We start from the raw sequence: 26766 nt of genomic DNA, 5'->3' as shown, positions 1-26766 counted from the left end.
TTCAAACAAAGGAAATATAGGTCAGTATAGCACAGGGGCGCGCGGGAAGGCCCACCTGATCTTCGGAGCGAACCGATTTGCTCTCAGCTGTTTGCCAGAGCTACTGGTTCACGCGAACTGGTCCAAACCGGCAAAATCCCACCCCGATGGGGTCCTGAAAGAGAAGGTGCTTTCTGGAGGTGGTTGATACACTAATAGAGGACGCACTAATTGAGGAGACATCTCATCTCTCTCCTCCAAACCCTTCCTTTTTTTTTTTTTTTTAGCTTGTTGTAGATTTTGTAATTTTAATTTACTTTTACGTTTACAGTCGTCGTTATATGTCATTTATCCTGGCGGAAACTGCTCAGAGTCACCTGAACCACAAGATGGGTGGCAAATAAGTTTGAAATAAATAAATAAATACAAACAAACAAACAGGAAGTTTTTAAGAAGAAGTTCGATAAACATTTGTCTGAAATGGTATAGGCCCGTGATGGTGAATCTATGGCACGTGTGCCAGAGATGGCATGCAGAGCCCTCCTCTGTGGGCACGCGCGCCGTCACCCCAGCTCAGCCAGCTGGTCGTTGTGTTTCCAGTGCTCCTTCTGGTTTGGGCACTCTGTGCCTAAAAGGTTCACCATCACTGGTATAAGCTTACCTACCTAAGCAGGAGGTTGGACTAGAAGACCTCCAAGGTCCCTTCCAACTCTAATAACTATATTCTATTCTATTCTATTCTATTCTATTCTATTCTATTCTATTCTATTCTATTCTATTCTATCACCATCAATCTTTCACAGTAATTGCATTTGCAGGAAACTGATAGCAGCATTTATGAATATTCTTGTATAAGTCATGTGATTTTAACAGCATTAAGTTACCTTAAATCTGCTTGCTGTGTGACACTTCAGGAACGTTTTGGGGAAAGCTATTCTGAGAATGCTTAGGATGGCTCACTGACACATAAATAAAAGGATGATTAAACAACAGTAGGGAATTGATAAAAGATGCTGGAATCAGAGACCTGTTTCAGAGGTTTTCTTTTCCAGACAGAATGTAATGATTTATAGATTTGGCTTTTGGATCATGACCTGCTTGCTAAGATGCTAAAGGCCTAGTTGGCAGTGTAATAATTTCAGCTCTTAAACAGACTTAATATTCAAATTCTTATTTTTTATTTTTTGAAAAATAAGGATAGTTATTCTTCATTTGGAAATACAAATGCCTACGTTGTTGCTTATAGCCAATAACACTGCACAGTATTTGGCTTCCTGCCAACCAGTATCCATAAATATTATGGATTTCTCTGCATAATAATCCCCCTGTGATACTTACTGTATAAATGAATTGGAGCAATGAGTGGCAATTTGGAGTATAACTGAGCTCTGTAAAGAAACACAAATATTAAAGAAGCTGATCTTTAGAAGCAAGTGGATCCCTGCCAAACGAATGGTGAGGGATTCCTTAAAAGTTTGGTCAGCAATTCGTTTTCCCAGAAGTCCATTTTGATATCAAAATAAAAGATAATGAATCACAGTAATGTGACTGATCAGAAAAGGGTCTTGGATTCAGAATGGAAATCTTGGCAAAGGTATCAACCTAGTGTGCCACAACTGTAAACAAGGCAAATTCTATGCAGGGAATCATTAGAGTGTTAATTAAAAACAACACCTCCGGTGTTTTTATATAAATCTGTGGTGAGGCTACATTCCCCAAAGCATTTTATAGTGGGTGAAAAGAGTATCTAGAAAGAGAAGCAACCAAAATGATCAGGGAACTTTCAGTACAGATTGGCCTCAATTTACAACAGTTCGTTTAGTGACTGTTCCAAGTTACAACAGCACTGAAAAAAGGGGACTTATGACCATTTTTCACACTTACAACCATTGCAGCACCCGCTTGGTCATATGATCAAAATTCAGGTGCTTGGCAACTGGCTCATATCTTTCCCAAAACACAAAAACACTTCAGAACTTTGGAACCAGGTAGTAAGTACCTTGGGAGGGGCCTTTTGTAACTTTGAACCATAACTATATGGCAGCTTGTAAGTCGAGGACTACTGATATAGCTAAAATGATAGAGAGTTACTGTTCTTTCCCTTTCCCAAAACACAGGTTGTCATTCATCCCAAACGTATATGCATCGTAACCCAAAAGTAAAATGGGTTAACATAAATTCCATGTTAAATAATAGGATCAGCAAGGAGGGTTTAGTTTGTTTTGGTGACAACCTTCTATCAAAGACCATCGCTATTGGTTTGCCTAACAGAATCTCCAATAAAATACAGGAAGTCCTCGACTTATAAGTTTTCATTTAGTGACCGTTCAAACTTACAATACAGCACTGAAAAAAGTGGTCATGTTTCTCATTTACGACCCTTGCAGCTTTCACATGATCAAAATTCAGACTCTTGGCAACTCCTGACTCATATTTATGACGGTCACAGTGTCCCGGGGCCCTGTGATCTGCTTTTGTGACCTTCTGACAAACAAAGTCAATGGGGAAGCCAGATTCACTTAACAGCCGTGTTGCTAACTTAGCAACTGTAACGATTCACTTAACAACCGTGGCAAGAAATTTCAGAAAATGGAGCAAAACTCAGTTATGTCAGTTTTGGGCTCCATTGCGGTTGCAAGTCAAGGACTATCTGTAGTGGAGTCTTTTACTTCAGAACCAAAATGGGAAAAGGAAACACGCTTGAAATATATAAAACCATGCATTTTGGGGTGGGAGAAAGGAATGGGAAATGAAGTTATTCTGCCTCTTCAACAAATACAGTGTGAGTACTGAGGAATCATCTAACAAAGCAGGCCGCATAGGACCCTCAGGAACCTGCAGCCATTTTAAATACATGCCAGTTGCCAAGCTCCCAGATTCTGATCATAGGAACCCAGGGATGCTGCAAGTATTGTAAGTGCAAGAACAGGTCATAGTGGGTCTTATTTTTTTCAGCACTGTTGTAACTTCCAGTGGTCACTAAATGAATGATCATAAGTCTAGAACAGGGGTGTCAGCCTGAGGGGTGCTTAAATGTGGCCCGTGGGGCCACCCTGGAAACAGTGAGGGACCAGCCCGCAGTGCCTCTGCCAGCGAAAATGGGCTCCTGAGCTCTGTTTCCGGCTGTGACAGCCTCTGAGGCACGTCGCTCTCCCGAGCTCCATTTTCGCTGGCAGAGGGTTGCAGGATACCGTCGCAGCCAGAAACGGAGCTCGGGAGCCCATTTTTGCTAGCAGAGCACTCGGGCGCCCCGGACATGACTTGACATCGAGCTGGCCACACCCACCCCATCCCCATTCCTCCCCTCCAGGTCAAATACAACCCTGATGCGACCCTCAATGAAATTGAGTTTGACACCCCTGGTCTAGAAGCACTGGTGTATGTCCTTCAGGAGAGCATTCCATAGCCTAAGAGTCAGACAGGAGGAGGGCCTCTTCTACATATTAGATCGCTGACCATCTGGCAGCAAAACATGCAGCTAGTCCTTAACTTACAACCAGTCTCTTAGCGGTCATTCAAAGTTATGACTGACCCGCCCAAAAAGCTGACTCGATTTTGAACTTATGGCTGCATACACATGTATACCCCCATGGAACACGGGGTCAAATGTTGGGTGCTTGTCAACCAGCTCACCTTTATGCCCGTGTGCTGTGTCCCATGTTCATATGATCGTGGTTTTTGAAGATTTTTTTGTGTGTGTGTGTCAATTTCTGGCACTTATTTGCAGTTCCCGGCAAAAAAAAAAATGCCTATTGGATAAAATGGATTTTATTAAGAACCATGGTGTTTGCTTAATGATCATGTCATTCACTGAATGATCACTGCAAAGTAACCCAAAAAAACCCCAGTCCGAGTCACGTGATGCCTCGGCTTAAACCGCTATGACTTATGACATTATTCTGAGTTCAACTGCGGTCATAAATTGAGGACTACCTCTATTTGGAATCCTCCTGATTTAAAATAACAAAGCAACCTCATAGGAAGCCTGGATGAATTCACAGAGAATCTAGCGATTCAAGGCTGCTATTTTTTGATGGTTGTGTGTTGTGCTTCCTCTGGAAACATGGGCAGCTTGTTTTAAACACCGGTTTCTAAACAACCATAGTGGAAGAAGATAGTTCTTCTCTTCATTGTTGAATGCATTAATATGGACACTGTATGACAAGGGTCTCCAACCCTGGTCCCTTTAAGACTTATGGACTTCAACTCCCAGAGTCCCTCAGCCAGCAAAGCTGGCTGAGGAACTCTGGTAGTTAAAGTCCACAAGTCTTAAAGGGACCAAGGTTGGAGACCCCTGCTGTATGGCACAGAATAACAGGGCAGGGAGCTGTTGGCTAACTTCAATAAGGCTTCCTTGTATCTCCATATTTTAAGACCCCTAGCACAGTCCTTCCAGTTAGCTAGCATAGACATTTGCCTTAACAGGTAACATGTATCCATTTAGCTTCCTACTGTTTGCCCTGATTTGATCCCCAAAGTTTTAGACTGACATCTGTTTCATCATTTGACTATGTTCCTCTGAATTGGAATCAAACCCGGCTGCATGCTGGGTGCTCTATTGCTACGTTCTGTTTACAAGCTACACAGTTCCACTGTAATTATTACCATATTTTTCAGAGTATAAGACACACCGGTAAGACGCACCTTAGTTTTGGGGGAGGAAAATAAGAAAAAAAGCTGATTGGCAGGTGGATTGGCCTCCCTGAATACCCCCATATCAGCTGTTCCCAGAGGTGAATTTTAGCAACAGGTTCCTTGGTTGTGAGCTCTGTGCCTTGTTTTTTTTTTTTTTTTGTTTTTTTGCTTTTTTTCAGAAAAAAACTTTTTTCTGCCTCTGAAAGCCTCCAAAACAGAACTTCAGAAAAAAAGCCTCTGAAACTCTGTTTGGGGGCTTCTTTTTGAAGCTCCATTTGGGGCTTTTTTCTAAGCTGCATAGTAACTCAACATGGATAGAAAAAAGAAACTTAGGGTGGCCATCATGTAGGTGTCTAAAATACAAAAGGGAAGGTTTTTGCTGCATCTCGTGTTCTTTAAATTCCCAAATCACCCGTTGAAGTCGATTGGCCGCTGTTTCTGGACGGATGAAGAGAGTACAAGTGGAAAGCGACCGTTACGGAATTTGCGGCTATAAGATACGTTGGCCACTCTTTACCTATAAAGCCTCAGTGCTTTCAATAGGTTGCTTGCTCAAGCGTTCAGCAGTGCATCAAATTAATTGCTTCTGCTTCTGCTCAGGCCAACTTCATCCACAATGATATCGAAAGCGCGATCAGCGATAGCAAAGGAGGGAAACCAAAGCAGCGACTTGAAACACTCAGGTAAAACCGAAGCTTTGCCTTGCAAATCTTTCCTAGCATTTCCGGTAAGGGGTACATTAAGAAGCTGGTCATGCGGGCAGTATATATTTGGCCTGTGCAAAGTGACATACATAGATTCACTTTGATGAAGCGATTCGGGCTGTGAAGGGAACACGATTCACTCCAACGAAGCAAAGAGATCGGCTCATTTATCTCACCAAAGGAATTCAGGTGGCCTCAAATTACTTCAGATCCGTGGTATGGGAGAAGAAGGCTGCCTTCAGCTCTCTTCCCCGGTGCATTGGCTGAAGCGCTTCCAAAGCTGCACATAAGCTTTGGGACCGCACGTAGCAATGTGTGCCTAAGCCACACAGCTGGGCACATTGAAGCCGCTGAGCATTTGCTGAAGCAGCTCAGCATGGGAGCCCTTCACCTAGTGCTGAAGCAGCTTTGAGCAGCGTTGGGTCCAAACGCTTCATCAAAACCTGGCATCTCTTCAGAGCTTCGTTCAATCCCGCTGTATGTAAAACCTCCAGTTAACAGAAGCTGTAGCTCTTTCATACTTCTTGCTAACAACTTCAATAGAAGAATATATTGTCCTCAGGCGTTGCACGTCGGTTTCCGACTGGTGCCTGAGCTGGTTACAGTACAAACAGAATGCTGAAATGAACAGATTTTTTGGGGGTTGTTTTTTTTATTCATGATGGCTCTTTTTATATTCTAGCAGATCCAAAAGTAACTAATTAAGAAAAACACTTAGGTTTACAGAATTATTCAATGCCTCTCCCTTTCTTTTTCTGCCAAAGTAAAACAAAACTAAAAAAACAAAAACAAAAAAATCGCAATCTGGTAAAATAAGGTAGTTGTAAAATGCATTGTTTCCAATTCTACACAGCTTGTGTGTTATTGTGGAAGGGGAAAACAGTTCTCTGCTTAAATGCCTTGAAACAACAGTTCTTGTGATGTTTAAGAATGCAACAGAACATTTTGGCACAGTTTCCACTTGGGTTAGTAAACCAGCACATTTTCAGAATTGTCCTTCCTTGGGCCTTTTTCAAACGCTGTGTGGACACTTTTTGTTTTTTGGCCACGAGCTCTTTAAAACCAACAAGTGTACACTGAAATTCCATTGTTGAAATGTGGTGCACCTCTGCTTTTTCTCATCTGTTATTGAAATCTGAGCTTCAGTAACTAGTAGTTCTAGCATAAGAGGGTAGGAAAAGTTCAGTATTTAAAACAGTTAAGAGAAAGGTAAATATTTTTCTTTATTTTTCTTGTACCGGTTGTGCCCATCTCAGAGAAAATTTGTTTTATGTGATCACAAAGGATTGACACCAACTCTTGACACCTAGTCAAATTCAATTAAGCAGATTCTGTGTTTTTACGCTATTCTATTCTAAATAGAAGGCAGTTCGGCAATGGAAGGATATATATATATAAAACCCTGATGGTGCAGTGGTTAAAGTGCAGTATTGCAGGCAAACTCTGTCCACAGCCTGGAGTTTGATCCTGGCAGGGCTCAAGGTTGACTCAGCCTTCCATCCTACTGAGTTTGGTAAAATGAGGACCCAGATTGTTGGGGGCAATATGCTGACATTGTAAACCACCCAGAGTGTGCTATAAAACACTGTGGAGCAGTATATAAGCTTAGGTGCTAAAACTCAGCTTCATCAAAAGGTGGGCGGATGAACAGATAGTTGATGAACAGATGGACAGACTGACAATTGATAGCTGTAGCTATAGGCCGCTTCCGACAGAGAGTCATGGCAATACAAATTGGCCAATAACAAACATCTAAAAGAGGAGATCTTGGGGTTTTTTTTGGGGGGGGGGTGTTTCAGTGTGATATCATTCTTTTTTTCCTATCTAGGATGATTTCCAGATCAGAGAGTGCCATTCCTCCACCTCCCAGAGCCCCAGCTCCTGTCCCCCCAGGGACTGTTACACAGGTGGATGTCCGGAGCCGGGTGGCAGCTTGGTCTGCATGGGCAGCTGAACAGGGAGATTGTGAGTGTTGCTTTGAGATGCGATTCGAAGACTCTGGGTGTTCTGCTCTGGACATTATGGAGCCTTGCCTTAGGGCAATATGACTCATTCTCGTAAATGTCCTAGCAGAATAAATTGAAGATATTCTACTCTCATTTAGCTTATGTTTCAACTATTGTTTTAGTTTACTTTTTAAATAAATATTTTGACCCACGTCTGGGAGGTCACTCCATAGTGTCTAGTCTTGAGTATAAGTAGACTGTTGAACAAGCAAGCTGTTAGTAAAATCAGGTATGGAGAAAGACAGCAATTGACATTAAGATTAAGAAGCCACGCCAAGGCTTCTTATGATATTTGAGCATAAAATAAGATATCAGAACAAGATAAAGTGCCATAAAAAACCAGGGCAAATTTAAAAATGTAAAATCAGGGGTTGATGGGAGAAAAAATAAACAACAAATGTTTACTGACATACCATTTCCAACACTAGCTCTTTTAGACCTAAAATTTGACAAATTTTGACTGGGCGTCACCAAGAGTTTTAATTTTGCTCTTATTAGATTTAGAAATTCTTTCGAATCGGCTTTTCACTCCTGAATAGCACCATAGTCTTGATATCTTAAGACACATATTTTATAGGATTGCACATTTTATTAAATCATAAACTTAAATTTAGGCAGGATTCAGATGAATGTCGGATACTTCATGGTTCAGTATACCATGTGGATACAACCATTATCATGGTAGAGCTTGGCTGGACTTTGGCCAAATGTTGTTTCCCAAACCTCAGCCCCTTGTGCTGGATCTCATACTTTACAGCACAGAAAGTATACATTCCTTCCTAGGTGTCTCCATTTCAACCGTCTTAGGCATCAAAGCTAGAGAAAGCCGACAGCAAAAATCTTCTCATATTTGGATGACATAAATAAGGAGATTGAAATTGGATTTCCAGCAAAAACAATGGGAGCATGGCTCCAATTCACGTTTAAAAGATAGAAATGTGTGGATTTCTTTGCAAGAATATTAAGCAAACTTATGCTTTGTAGCTTTAGCAAGCTGAGTGTGTATTTCTGTATTGACGTTATATTCTCAAGGTGACTACAGGGTCCTTATGTAAGATGCTTCCTGTATTCCCCCAATATCTGAGTTCTCTAGGATGCATAATAGGGCCAAGGACTTCTATTATGATAGTTCTTTAAATATGATGTATGCATTTTGGGTGGGGCACTTGACCCTGCTTTCTTTTTCCAATTCCATTTACATTTTCCAAATATGTAACTATTGGTGTTTTATTTCAGCTTTCATAAGCCAGATTCATTCATAACTGAATTAATATATTTTCCAGTTCACATGGTAGATTGAATGATATGCTAATCCAATCACCTAGGTCAGGGGTCTGCAAACTTGGTTCTTTTAAGACTCATGGACTTCAACTCTGGGAGTTGAAGTCCACAAGTCTTAAAGTTGCCAAGGTTGGAGACCCCTGACCTATGTTTTCCCCAAACCCAAAGCCACAGTCATCATATTTTTTACACTTGGCATTGGTGGCCAAAATTTCGTCAACGTAATGGCCTTGAAATATGCAAGGACTTAAACTTCCATGATATCCATTGGGTTGGATGTTGAGTTGTAAGAAGCTACAAATCACAATAGTAGTGAGGAAAAATACCTTCCAAATCACACATTATTTGTGATCTGTTGAAAGGCGCAGACTTTCTTATTTCATTCAGAGAAAAGCCACTCAGTCTTAGTATGTTACGCAAATATGAACGCTACATTTTTCAGGAACTTTGGTAAAATTGATGGGGTCAACCACAGCCACTGTTTCTCTCCCCTAAGGAAGCTTCTCTTCATCTCCTTGTTTCTTTAGGTGAGAAACCAAAGCAATACCACGAGCATGAAGAAACGGCTGAAATGATGGCAGCTAAGATTGATCGAGATGTTGTAAGTGGCCAAAAAGAGATTGCTTGCAAGGGGTTTTGATGTTCCTCAAACTCATGGTGTTGGAAGAAATGTCCATCTGGGTTCAGTTCCAAGTGGGGGGAAAGACACTGGATTCCTGGTGGCTCTTTGGAAAAATGGTTTAATAGTGGATAGGATCACATGGCTTGAGATCCCGGGCCAAAAAAGGCTCACGGAGTGGAGAGAGAGAGAGATTTATACCCTCTGTTGGGATTTGAATTTGAGCTTGTGTTTTTATTGGTTGACAGACTCCGATGGGGCCATGCAGGTGTAACTTTGTAGGTTTTCTTTGTTCCAGGCTTGGTTGAGCCTTGCTGGGTGATGATTTAATGAAAGGGCTTTTGGGCAATTCCTATTATGGCTCTGCCTGGAGGAGGTAAACCTTTGTTATGTAGAATAGACTGGCCCTGGCCTTAATGGCCCATTAACAAAGATGGGGAGCGGGGCTGAGTTTCTGCCTCTCTTTTAGGGGAAATATTCTACCCTTTTAATATTTCCTGAAATAAGTTATTTTTCTAGGAGAGGGGTGGGTGCTAACTTCCTACAGCAGGGCAGGAGATACTATCCACTCACATTTTTTTTCTCCCAACAGTAAAGCTCAGGGCTGTGAAATAGGAAGACATTTAATGGTTATTAAGCTCATTTATTCCAGAATTCCCTCTTCTAGAAGCTGCCCAATATTTCAGTTATGGAGAGGAGCTTAAATATCCACCTGCCACTACCTCCTTTTCTTCATGCTGGCTTCTTTTCAGTATTTAATAGTCTCGGGTGCTTCCCTGCCTCTTCCCTAATGAGCAACATGCCTTATTTAAAATTCTTTTTTCCCCCCTCAATCAAGTCCCAGCATTGATTGCCCCCATGAGTTTTTTTTTAGGCTCCAATTCCATTTCGTTACCGGTCTGGCCAGCAGTGGGAGGCAACCGATATCTTCCCAGATTGCAAGAAAAAATCCAACAGCAGGCAATATTGTGATTTGTGTTGATTTTGATTAAAACTGAGGTGTTGTTTTTTTTCAGCAGTCAAAGGTGTAAAAAAAAAAAAGGAAGGTGTGGAATCCTGATTTGCATAATTTCTGGTTAGGTTTGGGGAAACGGTTTGTTATTCATGCTTTATGTTTACTAGGCTGTTCTGCTCCTGCCACAATTTCTTCTTAAAAGTGTGAAGCAACCCTGGGAGTCAGATGAAAAAAAAAAAAAGACATCCTTCAGTTGCCTAGCAACTGCAGTGTGATTGTCTGGCACCTTCTCTGTACTAAGGAATGGCTGCATGGAGGGTGTTAGTTGAGGTAGGGAAGAGTGAGGTGGAGGATTGTAAGCCTGGTAAGGATGTGTAGAGCAGGGGTCTCCAACCTTGGCAACTTTAAGACTTCTGGGACTTCAGTTCCCAGAATTCCTCAGCCAGCAAAGTCCACAAGTCTTAAAGTTGCCAAGGTTGGAGACCAGAGGTGGGTTTCAGCAGGGGTTCTGACCAGTTTTGGAGAACCGGTAGGGGAAATTTTGAATAGTTCGGAGAACCGGTAGTAAAAATTCTGACTGGCCCCATCCCCATCTATTCTCTGCCTCCCAAGTCCCAGCTGATCGAGAGGAAATAGGGATTTTGCAGTAATCTTCCCCTGGATTGGGGAGGGAATGGAGATTTTACAGTATCCTTCCCCTGGAGTAGGGTGGGAATGGAGATTTTACAGTATCCTGCCCCTGCCATGCCCACCAAGCCATGCCCACCAAGCCACGCCCACAGAACCGGTAGTAAAAATTTTTGAAACTCACCACTGTTGGAGACCCCTGGTGTAGAGGATGTGTGTGGGGATTGTTCCACAGGATATTAAAAGTGGAAAGACCAAGGTGCTATATTAACAACCGACCAGTAGGAGGCACCACATGACCACCAAATGCCCCTGTCTATACCTGCAACACCTGAGGGTTCAACTCCCCTTGAAAGGTTGTGCATAGTGCATTTAAAAAGAAGTTCTTAGAAGAACTCTTCTGTGTCTGAAGAGTTCCAGTTCACACAATAGGTAGGTGTAGCATAGTGCTTCCTACTGGACAAGTAACTAATATAACATCTAATGCTACTTACTGTGGGCCAAGTAATGGAGCTGGTTTTGAAGCCTGTAGCATGAAAACAATTTGAAGGCATATTGGGGAAAAAAGAAAAAAAGAAAGAAAGGTGAACTTGCATAGGTTCGTTAAAACCAAGATAGCCACCTTCTGCCTTGAACAGAGGTTTTCATATCAGAGTTTATCACAAGGAGCTTCCCCCCAGCATCTGCCCTGAAAGCAGGGGTGAAATCCAGCAGGCCCTGACAGGTTCTGGAGAACCAGTGGCGGAAATTTTGAGTAGTATGGAGAACCGGCAAATACCACCTCTGGCTGGCCCCAGAGTAGGGTAGGAATGGAGATTTTGCAATAACCTTCCCCCAGGAGTGGGGAGGGAATGGGAATTTTGCAGTATCCTTCCCCTGCCACACCCACCAAGCCAAGCCACGCCCATCAAGCCACACCCACAGAACCAGTAATTTAAAAAATTTGGATTTCACCACTGCCTGGAAGTCTTTTTTTTTTTTTCATGTTGCTGATAATCCTGAGAGCATGTTCTTTTTCATGTACTTGGGATGATCTGGGAATCCTAGTGTACTTAGGGTTCTGCTGCATGAACTAGGAATGCAGTCTATGAGCTTATAACAATTCCCTTTCCCAGATGTGGATTTCAGAGAAAGATTGATACAGGTGGGAGAAAGAAAGTTGGCTGGTCATTCCTGATCATTTATTGCAGAAATTCCTGATAAATTTTCAAAGATCCATACGGTTTCCACAGCAAGGGCAGTTGAAAGCTCAGTGCCATAAATAACACGATGGTACAATGTCGTTCTTTTTTGTGGTTTCTTTTGTGCTTTCAAGTGAGTTTTTGACTCCTGGTGACTGCCTGGACAAGTTCCTGCAGTTTTCTTGGCAGGATTTCCGAAGTGGTTTGCCATTGCCTCCTTCCCAGGGCTGAGGGAGAGTGGCTGGCCAAGGTCACCGTTGTGCCTAAGGCAGGACTAGAACTCAGGATCTCCCAGTTTCTCACTTGATGCCTTATTATTATTATGATTGGTTGGTTGGTTGGTTGGTTGGTTGGTTGGTTGGTTGGTTGGTTGGTTGGTTGGTTGCAAAGTCAGCCAGATGTCTATACTGGATTTGGCATTTTTATCCACCTATTGAGTCCTTTCCAAAGACCTGGGATAGGCAGATGTTTGTTGGTGGTATTAAAGGGACCCTTGCAGGAGGTAAGCTGTTCCAAGTAAAACTGCCTTTTTCAATTGATTAATAATTTGTATCAATGTTGATGGGATTCAAGTGGAACTCCAGTTCTGGAATTGTATCTATTGCTATTGATGATGATGATATTATCATCATCATCATCATCATCATTATTATTATTATTATTATTATTCATATATTTTAATATGATATAATATTGTCAATGATATTAATTGTTGTTACTGACCATTTTATTAGGATTACAATGAATATTTTCCCCATCTCTTCTTCTTCCCCCTCCATTTAATTGTCATAAGAACTTTCTTAGTTATAAAAATAATGTTCAAGATAATGCACATGCACTTGGTCAGGCAGAGAATAGGATAGGATAGAATAGAATAGAATAGAATAGAATAGAATAGAATAGAATAGAATAGAATAGAATAGAATAGAATAGAATAGTTGGAAGGGACCTTGGAGGTCTTCTAGTCCAACCCCTTGCTTAGGCAGGAAACCCTACACCACTTCAGACAAGTGGTTATCCAATCTCTTCTTAAAAACTTCCAGTGTTGGAGAATTCACAACTTCTGGAGGCAAGTTGTGCCACTGATTAATTGTTCTAACTATTAGGAAATTTCTCCTTAGTTCTAAGTTAGCTTCCACCCATTGCTTCTTGTCCTGCCCTCAGGTGCTTTGGAGAATAGCTTGATTCCCACTTCTTTATGGCAGCCCCTGAGATATTGGACCACTGCTATCATGGCATCCCTAGTCCTTCTTTTCATTAAACTAGACATACCCAATTCCAGCAACCGTTCTTTATATGGTTCAGCCTCTGATTAGGAGCCTCTAGTTAGGAGCCTCTGATTTAGGAATAAGGAACAGTGGCCATCAAGGGATTGCCAAACCATTCCCAACAGTTTTAGCCTAGTTGGCTGTAGTGCTGGCAGTTCTATTTTAGCAATATCTGAAGGGCTACATATCCTGCTTCCTCCTCTGATCGTTATCCTATTAGACTGTATTTTCTTCCAATTTCATTTTAAATCATATTTTATTCCAATTCCATTTTAAATTGCTTTTATCAAATTTTAGTAATAGTTTCTTTTTGGAACTCTCCACTTTGATATGGCCAAAGGGCTAATCAATCAATAAAAATAATACTACTAAGGGTCATGAGATAGGTATTTGAAGCCTATAAAAAGTTAATTCATGACCGAATGAAAAGAAAGGAGGCAGAGTCCCCTGTTTCCCCGAAAATAAGACCCAACCGGAAAATAAGCCCCACATGATTTTTCAGGATGCTTGTAATATAAGCCCTACCCCCAAAAGAAGCCCCAGTTAAGACTCTCAGCCAGATGGGTGCATTTACTACCATATTTCCCCCAAAATAAGACCTAACCAGCTAAATAAGCCCTAATACGTCATTTGGAAAAAAAATTAATATAAGACCCGGTCTTATTTTTGGGGAAACACGGGTAGTAACTTTAGAACTATATTTGCGTGTACCTTGGTACTTCACCTACACAAGGCCTTCAATTGCTCTTTGTACCGAGAGCTAAAAATACTTTAAGTGGATCCAAACTCTCATTTCATAATCACATAGTGGGGAAGAAAAACCCCAACTGTTAAATAGAGCAGAAATAGTTTTATAAGTTCATAATTGCTTGCCATAAGATAAGGCTAAAAAAAAGGTTTCCCTAGCACTCCAGAAAGAATACAGTTAAATCAAGATCGTGCGTGGGAAGATCTCAAATAATTAAGCTGCAGTCTTAACCAAGCACAGAGCTTTTATTGAGGCTAGCTTTTAGAACAAAGGGGGAAACATAGACTCAGGCGATATGGTAATATCAGGTAATGTCCTCTTTACAAGGTGTCATTTTCTGTAGATAAATGCACAGGTTCTCTGCAATCATTCTCATACTTCATAACTAAGGCTACAACATTTTGGATGACGTTCCTTACATTCATAAATGACGCCCACTATCTATTTCCTTTAGCAAATCCTGAATCATATTCTGGATGACATTGAATATTTTGTCACCAAGCTTCAGAAAGCAGCAGAAGCTTTTACAGAACTTTCAAAGCGGAAGAAAAGCAAGAAAAATAAGAAGAAAGGACCAGGTGGTAAGGAGCGGAATATCGTTTCTTCTTTCAGTGGTTTTCTGATCACATTTCACTGGGCTGAACTGTTAAGTGTTCCTCTGTTTAGTTAGATAAGTAGTTGCATTGGGCAGAGTTCAACAGACCTTGCCCTTCAATCATGATCTGTTTGTTACACTCCTGTCATGTTTGGGGTCAGATTTATGCTTAATGTTTGACTAATGTTGAAAAGAACAGGCAGCTGATCTTTTCTCTATTCTGTCATTCGTTTGCATACATACTCAGCAGAACAAAGAAAAGGAGTATGAATCAACATTAAAAAAAAACCTTGAGTCAATTAACTCTTTTGTTTGGATTAAGGGTGTGTTAGTTTGGAGTAGTTGAAATCTTGTTAAATGTTCCATTTCAAGTGCAAAATGGGCTCTTTCAAGTGTTTTGGAAATATATGTATGTATGTATGTATGTATGTATGTATGTATATGTATATATGTAAGTCTTTGGTTATTCGGGTTTTCTCCCGCATAAAATTGGAAGTGTCTTAGCGATGTTTTGACGAAATCCCATTCGTCATCTTCAGGCTAGGTGTCTACAGCTTCGTGCTTCTAGGAGAAAGCACGAAGACTTCTCCTAGAAGCACAAAGCTGTAGACATCTAGCCTGAAGATGACGAATGGGATTTCGTCAAAACGTCGCCAAGACACTTCCAATTTTACGCGGGAGAAAACCCAAATAACCAAAGACCTATATACAAACACCCGCGAAAACCTCAGAAAACAAATATAGATATAGATATAGATATATTTCAATCCCGGAACAGAGATTATCTCTTTCAAACCCTACAATTTCCAAAATGTTTGAAATAGTCCATCTCATGCTGGAGTTTCCCCGCTCTTGAAGTGGGATTTGGAAAAAATTTTCAGAACAAAATCATTTGCATCTAGATATATTATGCATTTTTTCCCGTGTGTGTATGGGGGGGGGGGGGAGAGAGACAGCCAGTGTGGTATTGTGGTTAACCACTAGTATGAGAATCCTGGGGGTGCAGGGGTTAAAATGCAGTATTGCAGGCAAACTCTGCCCGCAATCTGGAGTTTGATCCTGACCAGGCTCAAGGTTGACTCATCTTTCCATCCTTCTGAGATCGGTAAAATGAGGATCCAGATTGTTGGGGGTAATATGCTGACATTGTAAACCACCCAGAGAGTACTATGGAGTGGGATGTAAGTCTAAATACTGTTGTTATTGCTATTGTGAAGATACAGGAATGAGGAGATTCATGCACAGGTGCTAGCTGCCAGTCATTCACTCTCAGCCATAGGTCAAAAGTGGAAAATTATTGATCTACTATCCCACATTGGTCCAGTGTGATAGATTAGTGTTTCTCAACCCCAGCAAGCTACATAGACTTCAACTCCTAGAATCTCCAGCCCAACATGCTGACTGAGGAATTCTGGGAGTTGAGGCTCAGCCAATCTTATTGTACAGATGTTGTACTCTGACAATAAAGGTTTGAATTGAATTGAACTACATGGAGAGTTCTGGGAGCTGAAGTACATGTTAAAGTTGCTGACGTTGAGAAACACTGTAGTGGATCCATAATCTTCAATGAAAAAGTCTTCATCCTTTGGTGGATTGGTCATCCTTGGGCTCATTTTCTCTCTCTCTCTCTCTCTCTCTCTCTCTCTCTCTCTCTCTCTCTCCCTCTCCCTCTCCCTCTCCCTCCCTCCCTCCCTCTCTCACACATCTTGTGTCTTCAAGAGTGGATATATGTTGAGACTGGGGAATGTAATAGTCATGGAAGTTGGGAGATGTAGTTTCAATGCACCTAGAGCAGTGGTTCTCAACCTTTATAGTGCTGCAACCCCTTTAATACAATTCCCCACAATGTGGCGACCCCTTTAATACAATTCCCCACAATGTGGTGACCCCTTTAATACAATTCCCCACGATGTGGCGACCCCAACCATAAAATTATTTTCGTTTTGAATTTATCGCGCCTGAAGCCGTATTGGCTAGCGATCTGAACTGCTTGCAATTACCTTGAGGACGGAGGCATTAAAGCGGAGACTCCTCCCCTATTAAGTTTATTGCGCCTGAAGCCAGATTAGGCTAGCGATTGGGAGTGATTGCAGCTGGCTTGAGAGGGAGACATCAGAGCAAAGATTTCTCTCTTTTTTAATTCATCGCGCCTGAAGCCGAATTCGGCTAGCGATTTGAAGAGCCTGCAGCTGACTTGTGGAGTCAACCATTCTTCGACTCGCAAGTATACTTCCCATATTTCTGATGGTCTTAGGCGACCCCTGGCAAATCATCATTCGACCCCCAACGGGGCGGGGTCCCGACCCACAGGTTGAGAACCGCTGACCTAGAGGATGCTATCTTGGGGGCAGGTTGGTTAATACCATTCTGCAGAGTGAGTTGCAAGAGAATAAATTTATATGAAGAATAGGCTGCCAACTTTAAAAAACGTTTCTTGCTGATAACACTTCCTCCTATTAGCCAAAGGACTGAGCTAGGACTCCATTGCTTCTATAGTTTATGGAGGACATTCAAAATTATATTTGAAGCTACACGGTCCCTTTATACATCTCATTCAGTCTAGAATCTCATTCTCCTGTTTTGCCAGTGATGAAAATATTTCTGTAGGTACTCCGTCTAAGTGATTTTGGGTTCAATTTTCTATTTTTCAGAGGGGGTCTTAACCCTCCGTGCAAAGCCTCCATCTCCGGATGAATTTGTGGACTGTTTGCAAAAATTTAAGCATGGTTTCAACCTTTTGGTAAGTGAATATGAGCTGGCTACTCCAAGCGATTCCAGGTTTTTGTTGAAGCTTGACAGCCAATAGTCTGTTTGTTTTTTTAAAATCTGTTGTTACCATCTGCTACTGTGGATTTCACCAGTTTTCCTATAAATTGCAACTTAGATTCCCTTAACTGAATACACTATCTTAGCAATTGTGCAAACTGCACAACTCATAGAATCTCTATTACAATGTCCTTCCTGTCAAAGATTTACTTCAGCTTCAATTGCAACAATACAGAAGCACACAGTAGATTTAAGCTTAATGTGAACCGCTCCAATCTTGATTGCAGAAAATATGACTTCAGTAACAGAGTTGTTAATGCCTGGAATACACTAGCTGACTCTGTGGTTTCTTCCCAAAATCCCCAAAGCTTCAACCAAAAGCTACCTACTATTGACCTCACCCCATTCCTAAGAGGTCTGTAAGGGGCGTGCATAAGAGCACAAGAGTGCCTACCATTCCTGTCCTATTGTTTCCTTTCGTTATATCCAATTAATATAGTTATTACATACTCATACTTAAATATATGCTTATATATTGTATAGTTATTTCATGCTTACGCTTATATATACTGTGTGACAAAATAAATAAATAAATAGTTTGTTTTAGAACAAAAGGGAAATGATCTAAAGGGGTGATCAAATAGTGGCATTATAGCTCACTTTCTTTAGAGATATGTTGTTAAAAAATTGCATCACACTCAGCTAAAGTATTGCAACTTCCAGGACTGAAGTTTTTGCTGGATTTTTTTCCAACTACATCACAAGAATCTTTCTAGGATGCTAAAGACAATCTTCAGAGAGTATGAAGAACGTGTTTAGATAGTCCTACTTTCACCCTCTTCTTCCTTTTCCTGCAAACTTCCAATAACTTCATTTTGGGTTTTTTTGATATACTGATCCTAGCACGCAAACTATCACTGTTACTGATTCTAGAGCATAGAAAGAGGACTATTTTAGTAATATACATCATAATGATTGAATTATCTTAGACATCTGTTGCTTTTCATCTGTGTGTCAATGCCTAATTTAAAATTTTCAGGATGGATACCGAAGAACTAAAACATTAAGAGAGACAACCAGGAGTAACTCTTTAAAAAAAAGTCTTGAAATTTTTCTTGAAAATGTTGTATTTATTAAATAAATCTTGAAATAATGTTTATTAAGAAATTAACCCTAAAAACATACTTACTGCATCAGAATGATATAACCTCAAACTAGCCTTTGTTAGTTTCCGAAGGTTTCTTTGCATAAAGTCAAGAATTCAGTTATGTCTGCATTGCTCATTTAAAAGATTTGCTTTGGTTTATTCAGAAAACTATGGCTTAAATACATCCTTATTTAGTTTAAGAATGTTTTTATTAGATTGAGTAGATTAGATTGATCAGAGGATTAGTCTTATCTATCATCTATCTATCTATCTATCTATCTATTTATCTATCTATCTATCTATCTCTTATTTATTTATAACAACATTGTATAGGTATTAATGTATAAACTTTTGGGATTTTAGCTGGCTTATCATTATACAAATGTAATTACCTTTTTTTTTAATTTTGTCACAACAGTATATACAATCATCAACATAAACAGTAATCCATCATGAGAGAAAAAGTATATATAAGTAAAAGTATAAGTAAAAGTATGCATATGATACTATAATGAAGAGAACAATAGGACAGGAACGGTAGGCACTTTTGTGCTCTTGTGCACGCCCCTTATAGTCCTCTTAGGAATGGGATGAGGTCAATAGTATTTTGGTTGAAGATTTTGGGGTTTTGAATAGAGACTATAGAGTCAGGTAGTGAGTTCCAAGCGTTAACAACTCTGTTAAAAAAGTCATATTTTCTGCAATCAAATTTGAAGCGGTTGACATTAAGTTTAAATCTATTGTTTGCTCTTGTATTGTTGCGATTGAAGCTGAAGTAGTCTTTTATAGGAAGGATATTGCAATAGATGATTTTGTGTGTTAAACACAGATCATGACAGAGACGGCGGAGTTCTAAGTTTTCTAAACCCAGGATTTCAAGCCTGGTGGTATAAGATATTTTGTTGTTTTCGGAGGAGCGAAGAACTCTTCTAGTAAAATATTTCTGGACGCGTTCGATAGTATTAATGTCAGAGATGTGGTATGGCTTCCAGACGGATGAGCTGTATTCAAGAATAGGTCTGGCAAATGTTTTGTATGCTTTGGTTAGTAGTGTAGAGTTTTTGGAAAAGAAGCTACGTAAAATTAAGTTTACAACTCTTAGAGCTTTTTTTGCTATGTAGTTGCAGTGGGGTTTGGCATTTAGATCATTTGATATGAAAACTCCAAGGTCTTTGATAGGGAGGGGGTCGTCAGTAAGGTAATGTCCATCAAGCTTGTACTTGATATTAGGGTTCTTTTTACCAATATGTAGGACTGAACATTTACTGGTTGATATTTGAAGTTGCCAAGTTTTAGACCAATCGGAAACAATATATTATATATATAATTAATATATTATTATATTAATATATAATATATATTAATATATATTATATATTATATTATAGATATTAATAATTATTAAGTATTAATATATAATTATAATAATATTAGTTTTATTAATAACTAAGTTATGGCATGGACTGTGTTTGAGATATTTCAAATGCCATTTTGAATTGCTGAACTTCATTCTCATAAGCTTTCTTCCACACATTCCCTTTTTACCTTTCACAGGCTAAATTAAAGTCACACATCCAGAATCCCAGTGCAACTGAACTAATTCACTTTCTGTTTACTCCTCTAAATATGGTGAGTCTGAAATATTATTTAATATCCAGGGGCTCAGTTTATTTCTGTGAGTGCGTCGAATTTGCAGTGCTGAATGCAGAGGGCGTATATATATATATATCATGGAAATAAAAACCTTCTTTTTAATTGGCTTCCTTAAAGCTACCTTACTCCATATTGAAATAAAAAGTCTCATCTGTTTTAAATGCCTTGATGGTATTTTAGTCAATTTTACCAATTCCAAGGGTTTTATTTGGCCCACAATCAAGAAGGAGCTCAACATTTTGAGCTTACATTTCAAAACTCATGTTTAATCCACACAGTTTAATCTACAGAGTACAGGTAGTCCTCAACTTTTGGAATTTTAATCCTAAATCAAAAAATTCCATAAGCCTGGTCATGGGTCGTAGTGGTTGGTCAAGTCCCCACATGATCGAACTCAATTTCACGACCATTTTTACATTGGTATTTAAGTAACTTACTTTGGTCATTAAGCAAATCATGTGGTTGTTAAACAAATCCAATGGCTGTAAATCCAAATCCAACTTATCCAACGGGTATTTTTTTGTTAGAAAACAGCAAAAAAGTGTAAAATGCAATCGCATGATCACAGGATTCAGCAACCGTTCATACATGCAAATGCAAGTGTTTGAAATGCAAGGGGTGGTGTGGCAGTTGTAACTTCGAGGATGGGTTGTAAATAACATTTTTTGAGTTTGTCCTAACTTTGAACAGTCCATTGACTGACCAATCATAAATTGAGAATGACCTGTTTGCATGTCAGTGGAGATTCTCAGTCATCCAGGTCATGGTTGTCCCAAAGGCAGTTTTTCAAGAGGCAACTGGACTTTCTGGTTTTTCTTCAAAGGTGTTTCACTTCTCATCCAAGAAGCTTCTTCAGGTTCTTCTTCACAAAGAAAGGCCAGTTGGCTCTTGAAAAAACACCTTTGGGAAAATCTGTATGCAAGGCTAAGGATCTTGCCCCTTTTAAAATGTACAAAAACAAAAACTCCAATCCGTATATAGATTTTCAAAGGAAAACTAGAAATGGTGTTAATCCTACCCAACTCCTCTGCTAAATAATAGGGCATTATCACTGCATACCACTACCAGCTCTATTCTGCAAGCAACCACATAATGTAATCAGTTTGCATTTATTATTTCTCGTAGGTGGTACAATCAACAGGAGGGCCTGAGCTCGCTAGCACGGTGCTCAGCCCCCTTTTGACAAAAGACACAATCGAGTTTTTACGCTGCATTGTCACAAGTGAAGAAGGACAACTCTGGGTATCTCTAGGGAATGCATGGACCAAAGCCAGGTAACAATTGAGTTGAATTTCATATATTTGAACTGTGTAAAACGTCATGGGCGTATCTTCTTTTTTCACCAATCTGCACATCCTTCAGAATGGAATGGAATGAATTTGAATGGGAATAGAAATAGGAAAGACAGAGTTGGAAGGGACCTTGAAGGCCTTCTAGTCCAACCTTTTGCTTAGACAGGAAACTCTGTACCATTTCAGACAAATGGTTATCCAATCTCTTCTTAAAAACTTCCAGCATTAGAGCATTCATAACTTCTGGAGGCAAGTTTGAGGTGCACCCGGAGGCTGCGGTTAGTCCAGAATGCGGCTGCGCGAGTAGTAACGGGAGCCGCTCGTGGCTCCCACGTGACATCGCTGCTCCGTAGCTTGCACTGGCTTCCTGTGGTCTTTCGGGTGCACTTCAAGATTTTGGTAACTATCTTTAAAGCGCTCCATGGCTTAGGACCCGGGTACTTACGAGACCGCCTGCTGTTACCCTTTGCCTCCCACCGACCCGTACGCTCGCACAGAGAGGGTCTCCTCAGGGTGCCGTCCGCCAAACAGTGTCGGCTGGCGGCCCCCAGGAGTAGGGCCTTCTCTGTGGGGGCAGTGACGCTCTGGAACGAACTTCCCCCCGGCCTGCGTCAAGTGCCTGATCTTCGGACCTTCCGTCGTGAGCTCAAAACATATTTATTCATTAAAGCGGGACTGGCATAATTAGTGATGTATTTTAATTGGGTTTTTTAATATTTTTAACTTTTTAACTTAAATTTTAATAATCAGCCTTTAAAATTTGCTCTTTTTAAATGTTGTTTTAAATTGTATACATCTTTGTTTTTATTCTGGCTGTACACCGCCCTGAGTCCTTTGGGAGAAGGGCGGTATAAAAATTTAATTAAAAAAAAAAAAAAAGTTGTTCCACCATTTTTAGTCAGAAAATTTCTCCTTAGTTATAGCTTGCTTCTCTCCTTGATTTTTTTTTTAATTTGCATTTATATCCCGCCCTTCTCCGAAGACTCAGGGCGGCTTACACTGTGTTAAACAATAGTCTTCATCCATTTGTATATTATATACAAAGTCAACTTAATTGCCCCCAACAATCTGGCTCCTCATTTTACCTACCTTATAAAGGATGGAAGGCTGAGTCAACCTTGGGCCTGGTGGGGCTTGAACTTGCAGTAATTGCAAGCAGCTGTGTTAATAACAGACAGACTTAGTCTGCTGAGCCACCAGGGCCTGGTGATTAGTTTCCATCCTGTATAAGTTCAATAAATTTTTTATATTTTTGAGTTTTTATTCAGTTATTAATGTTTCAGTTTCCTTTTTTTTTCCTGATGAAAAAATTCAGAAGCTTATTGGCAAAGCCTCTTGGTATGAAGAGGCTCCTTATATATCAATTAGCCATTATTACAAATTGGCATACAAATCAATAGCGATTTTGAGCAGATGCTCACAGCTTTTATAATGAAGAGTGAATCTGGGTGGCTGGAGAGTGACACAAATCAGTGACCACAATTACATGATTGTCAGCCTGCATTAAAGTAAACCCATACAGTGATAATTATGCACGTGTAATTAAAGCCATTAATAAATTTTGGAATGATTGAGGCTGTTGTAAATAGATCCATTCTTGACACTGATGATTACAAGAAACACTGGCAAAAATGTATGAAATGTTTTCTGTACAGGAAAAAAAAAGAGAGGAAAGCCAAAAGCATGAGATAAGACGGGGAATTTTCACCACAATTCTTAATTGATGCAGTAGGCATGCTGTTTCAACATACAGGTAGTCCTCGACATATGATCACAATCAGCCCAAAATTTCTGTTGCCAAGTGAGACATTAATTAAGTGAATTTTGCCACTGTTTATGACTTTTCTTACCACAGTTGCTAAATGAATCATTGCAGTTCTTAATTTGGTGACTCGGTTGTTAAGTGAATCTGGCTTTCCCATTGACTTTGCTTGTCAGAAGGTCGCAAAAGGGGATCACATGACCCCGGGACACTGCAACCATCATAAATATGAAACAGTTGTCAAGCTGTTAAGGGGCCGTGATAGCTCAGGCTGTTAAGAAGCCTGTTATTAGAACACAGCAGCCTGCAATTACTGCAGGTTCAAGCCCGGCCCAAGGTTGACTCAGCCTTCCATCCTTTATAAGGTAGGTAAAATGAGGACCCAGATTGTTGGGGGGGCAATAAGTTGACTTTGTAAAAAATATACAAATAGAATGAGACTATTGCCTTATACACTGTAAGCTGCCCTGAGTCTTCGGAGAAGGGCGGGATATAAATGTAAACAAACAAACAAAAAAAGCATCTGAATTTTGATCATGTAACTACCCTGTTTCCCCTAAAATAAGATTCAACCGGAAAATAAGCCCTAGTATGATTTTTCAGGGTGCTCGAAATATAAGCCCTACCCCAAGAATAAGCCCCAGTTAAGATTGTCAGCCAGATGGACGCATTTAGTACCGTATTTTCCCCAAAATAAGACCAATTGGAAAATATGCCCTAATGCATCTTTTGGAGCAAAAATTAATATAAGACCCGGTCTTATTTTTGGGGAAACACGGTGTAGGGATGTTGCAACACAGTTGTAAGTGTGAAAAATGGTCATGTCACTTTTTTCAGGGCCATTGTAACTTTAAACAGTCATTAAAAAAACTGCTGTAAGTCAAGGACTACCTATAATGCTTCCCTTTTTAAAAAAACAAACTCCACTGTAATATTGTCTATCCAGAAAACTGTCCTTGATGCCGAGAGATCCTGTAGAAATCCTCATTGGGTAGGATAGATAAACTGCCCCAACTTCTACCCTCCAGATTGATTGATCTGGAACGTTCCAGAAATCCAAGCTAGTACGACATTTCTAATTTGAAGAGTTGTAATCCCAGCCCATCTGTTGGGGAAGTTTTTGCTGAAGGATCCCCTCAAGCTGTATGTCAGGGTTCCGACGGATGCCCTAATTAAATCATGAGCCTCTAGCCAAGCTTCAAAAGAAATCCAATTATTTATTAGGACCTTCATGTCAGCACATTCCAAGTGAAGCCAACTCTGACCCCACATAATTTACAGCTGAGACTTGACCCTGTTTCCCCCCTCCCCCCCACAGGGTGTGTCATCAGTCACATTCACCAACAGAGCAATTTCACCAGTTTTAGAGATCACCTCCAGCTGCTGTGTGTAACCCTGGGAGACAGCCTTCAGAGAGAGATGTCTGGAATGTGCTTTTGTTTTTGACTGCCATGCTGCTTCTCCGTTTTCCCATCCCCCTTACCTATGGCAACTTGAGACCAGGCCAGAGATGCCGACATGAAGCTCCTAATAAATAACTGGATTTCTTTTGAAGCTTGGCTAGAGGCTCATGATTTAATTAGGGCATCCATCGGAAGGAACCCTGACACACAGCTGTGAGGGGGATCCTTCAGCAAAAACTTCCCCAACAGATGGGCTGGGATTAAAACTCTCCAAATTCAAAATGCGAGTTGACACTGTGGTTCTCGAGGGAGGAATATGAATAGCATTGAAAGTTCTCTGTGTTTTGAGACTATACTCCCCTTCATATTGAAAGTTCATTTTAAGGAGACCACTCAAAAAGCAGAGACAAGATCTTACCTCCAGGTCTTTCCTGGTCCCTCAAAGTAGTTAAGAGAACCAAGGAGAAAAGCAACCTAGAACTAAGGAGAAATTTCCTGACGGTGAGAGCAATCAACCAATGGAATATCTTACCTTCAGAAGTTGTGGGTGCTCCATCACTGGAGACTTTCAAAAAGAGACTGGACAACCATTGGTTTGAAATAGTATAGTCTAGGGTCTCCTGCTCGAGCAGGGGGCTGGACTAGAAGACTTCCGAGATCCTTTCCATCTCTCTTATTTTATATTCTGTGTTCTACTTCCTCTTAGTTCCTGTTGACATACTGATTTTGAAATGTGCTAGGAATGAACTTTAGGACACCGAAGATTCCCCCCTACCCTATCTCTTTGTTGCCCTTGGTTGTCACATCCTTGGTAACAATATTCTCCTGTAGGGGGGTGATGGGAGCTGTTCTTCTCCCAGGCGTTACTGTCATTTCAATCCGATGAGAAGAGCTTCAGAGTGGGTTTAGCCCCCAGTGTTGACTTCTAAGCTCACTCAGGGAAGTTTCATACTACCTTGAATAAGGAGAGGATGAAGGTTTTATTGAAGAAATTGTATTGTTCGAATGAACTTGAAGGGCCGGAGGACATCTCCCCAGTTGCCATCAAATGCGACAACTCTTAAAAATGTCTTCTCACCTTCCCATCCATGCTTGTAAATGAACAGAAGGCATGCCGGCATGCAATTAATTTTGGCTTTTCCTTAAGCCTAATTGGCGTTTGTCGCTTTGATTCATTTTTGAGAATAATGTTCTGCATATCTAGAGATGGGAATATATATATATATATATATATAGGTCTTTGGTTATTCGGGTTTTCTCCCGCGTAAAATTGGAAGTGTCTTGGCGACGTTTCGACGAAGTCTCATTCGTCATCTTCAGGCTTCAGCTTCGTGCTTCTTTGCTCCCAGAAGCACGAAGCTGAAGCCTGAAGATGACGAATGAGACTTCGTCGAAACGTCGCCAAGACACTTCCAATTTTACACGGGAGAAAACCCGAATAACCAAAGACCTACATACAAACACCCGCGAAAACCTCAGAAAACATATATATATATATATATATATAGAGAGAGAGAGAGAGAGAGAAAGAGAGAGAGAGAGAGGCGGCAGTAATTAATGCCACGGCATTTTTGTGCAGGGCCTCTGATAATGGAAAGAAAATCTGGCTTTCTAATGCACAATCTCAAGTAGGAAGAACGGATTGATCTCGGTGTAATATTTTTCGCTGAAATAATTGTCTAGCTGGAAGCTGTTGACATCTCATCTCATGAGTATAAGAAATGTGGAAGTATTACCACATTTTTCATTTGGCTATACAGATTTTACTTTCCCATAAATTGAGGGCAAACATCAGTCATACATTCTCAACTCATCCCGTATTTATTTATTTATTTTGCTCCCATGCATTCAAGCGCCATTCCATTCCAAAATATCTAATGATGTAGTAGACTGGAGGAGCATAGTGTTCTCTAATATTGGAAGACTTTAATCACAAAAGTGTCCTTGCTAAATTTCTTTCCACATCAGTATTCAGCCTTCCGATCCCGGTATTCTCCAAACACATTAGAATATAAGGCTAGATAAATCTCATATATCTATATCTGTCTGTCTGTCTATCTGTATCTATCTATCTATATATATAATCTATCTGTCTTATCTATATCTCTATCTATCTATCTATCTATCTATCTATCTATCTATCTA

At 40.3% G+C, this 26766-nt stretch overlaps 1 protein-coding gene across 1 annotated transcript in view; it reads left to right on the top strand.

The window, feature by feature from the left end:
* Positions 1-26766, top strand: part of EPS8 (epidermal growth factor receptor pathway substrate 8) — a 103872-nt gene that overhangs the window by 31301 nt on the left and 45805 nt on the right. The window contains exons 7-13 of the mRNA XM_058189998.1: positions 5215-5297; positions 7147-7283; positions 9133-9206; positions 14458-14584; positions 17250-17338; positions 20066-20140; positions 21290-21438. Coding sequence (XP_058045981.1) covers positions 5215-5297; positions 7147-7283; positions 9133-9206; positions 14458-14584; positions 17250-17338; positions 20066-20140; positions 21290-21438 — 734 coding nt within the window. The remainder of the gene's footprint in view (positions 1-5214; positions 5298-7146; positions 7284-9132; positions 9207-14457; positions 14585-17249; positions 17339-20065; positions 20141-21289; positions 21439-26766) is intronic.

Source organism: Ahaetulla prasina, chromosome 7, assembly GCF_028640845.1.
Source record: "Ahaetulla prasina isolate Xishuangbanna chromosome 7, ASM2864084v1, whole genome shotgun sequence".
NCBI lineage: Eukaryota > Metazoa > Chordata > Lepidosauria > Squamata > Colubridae > Ahaetulla > Ahaetulla prasina.
This window is presented reverse-complemented; position numbering and strand designations above follow the sequence as displayed.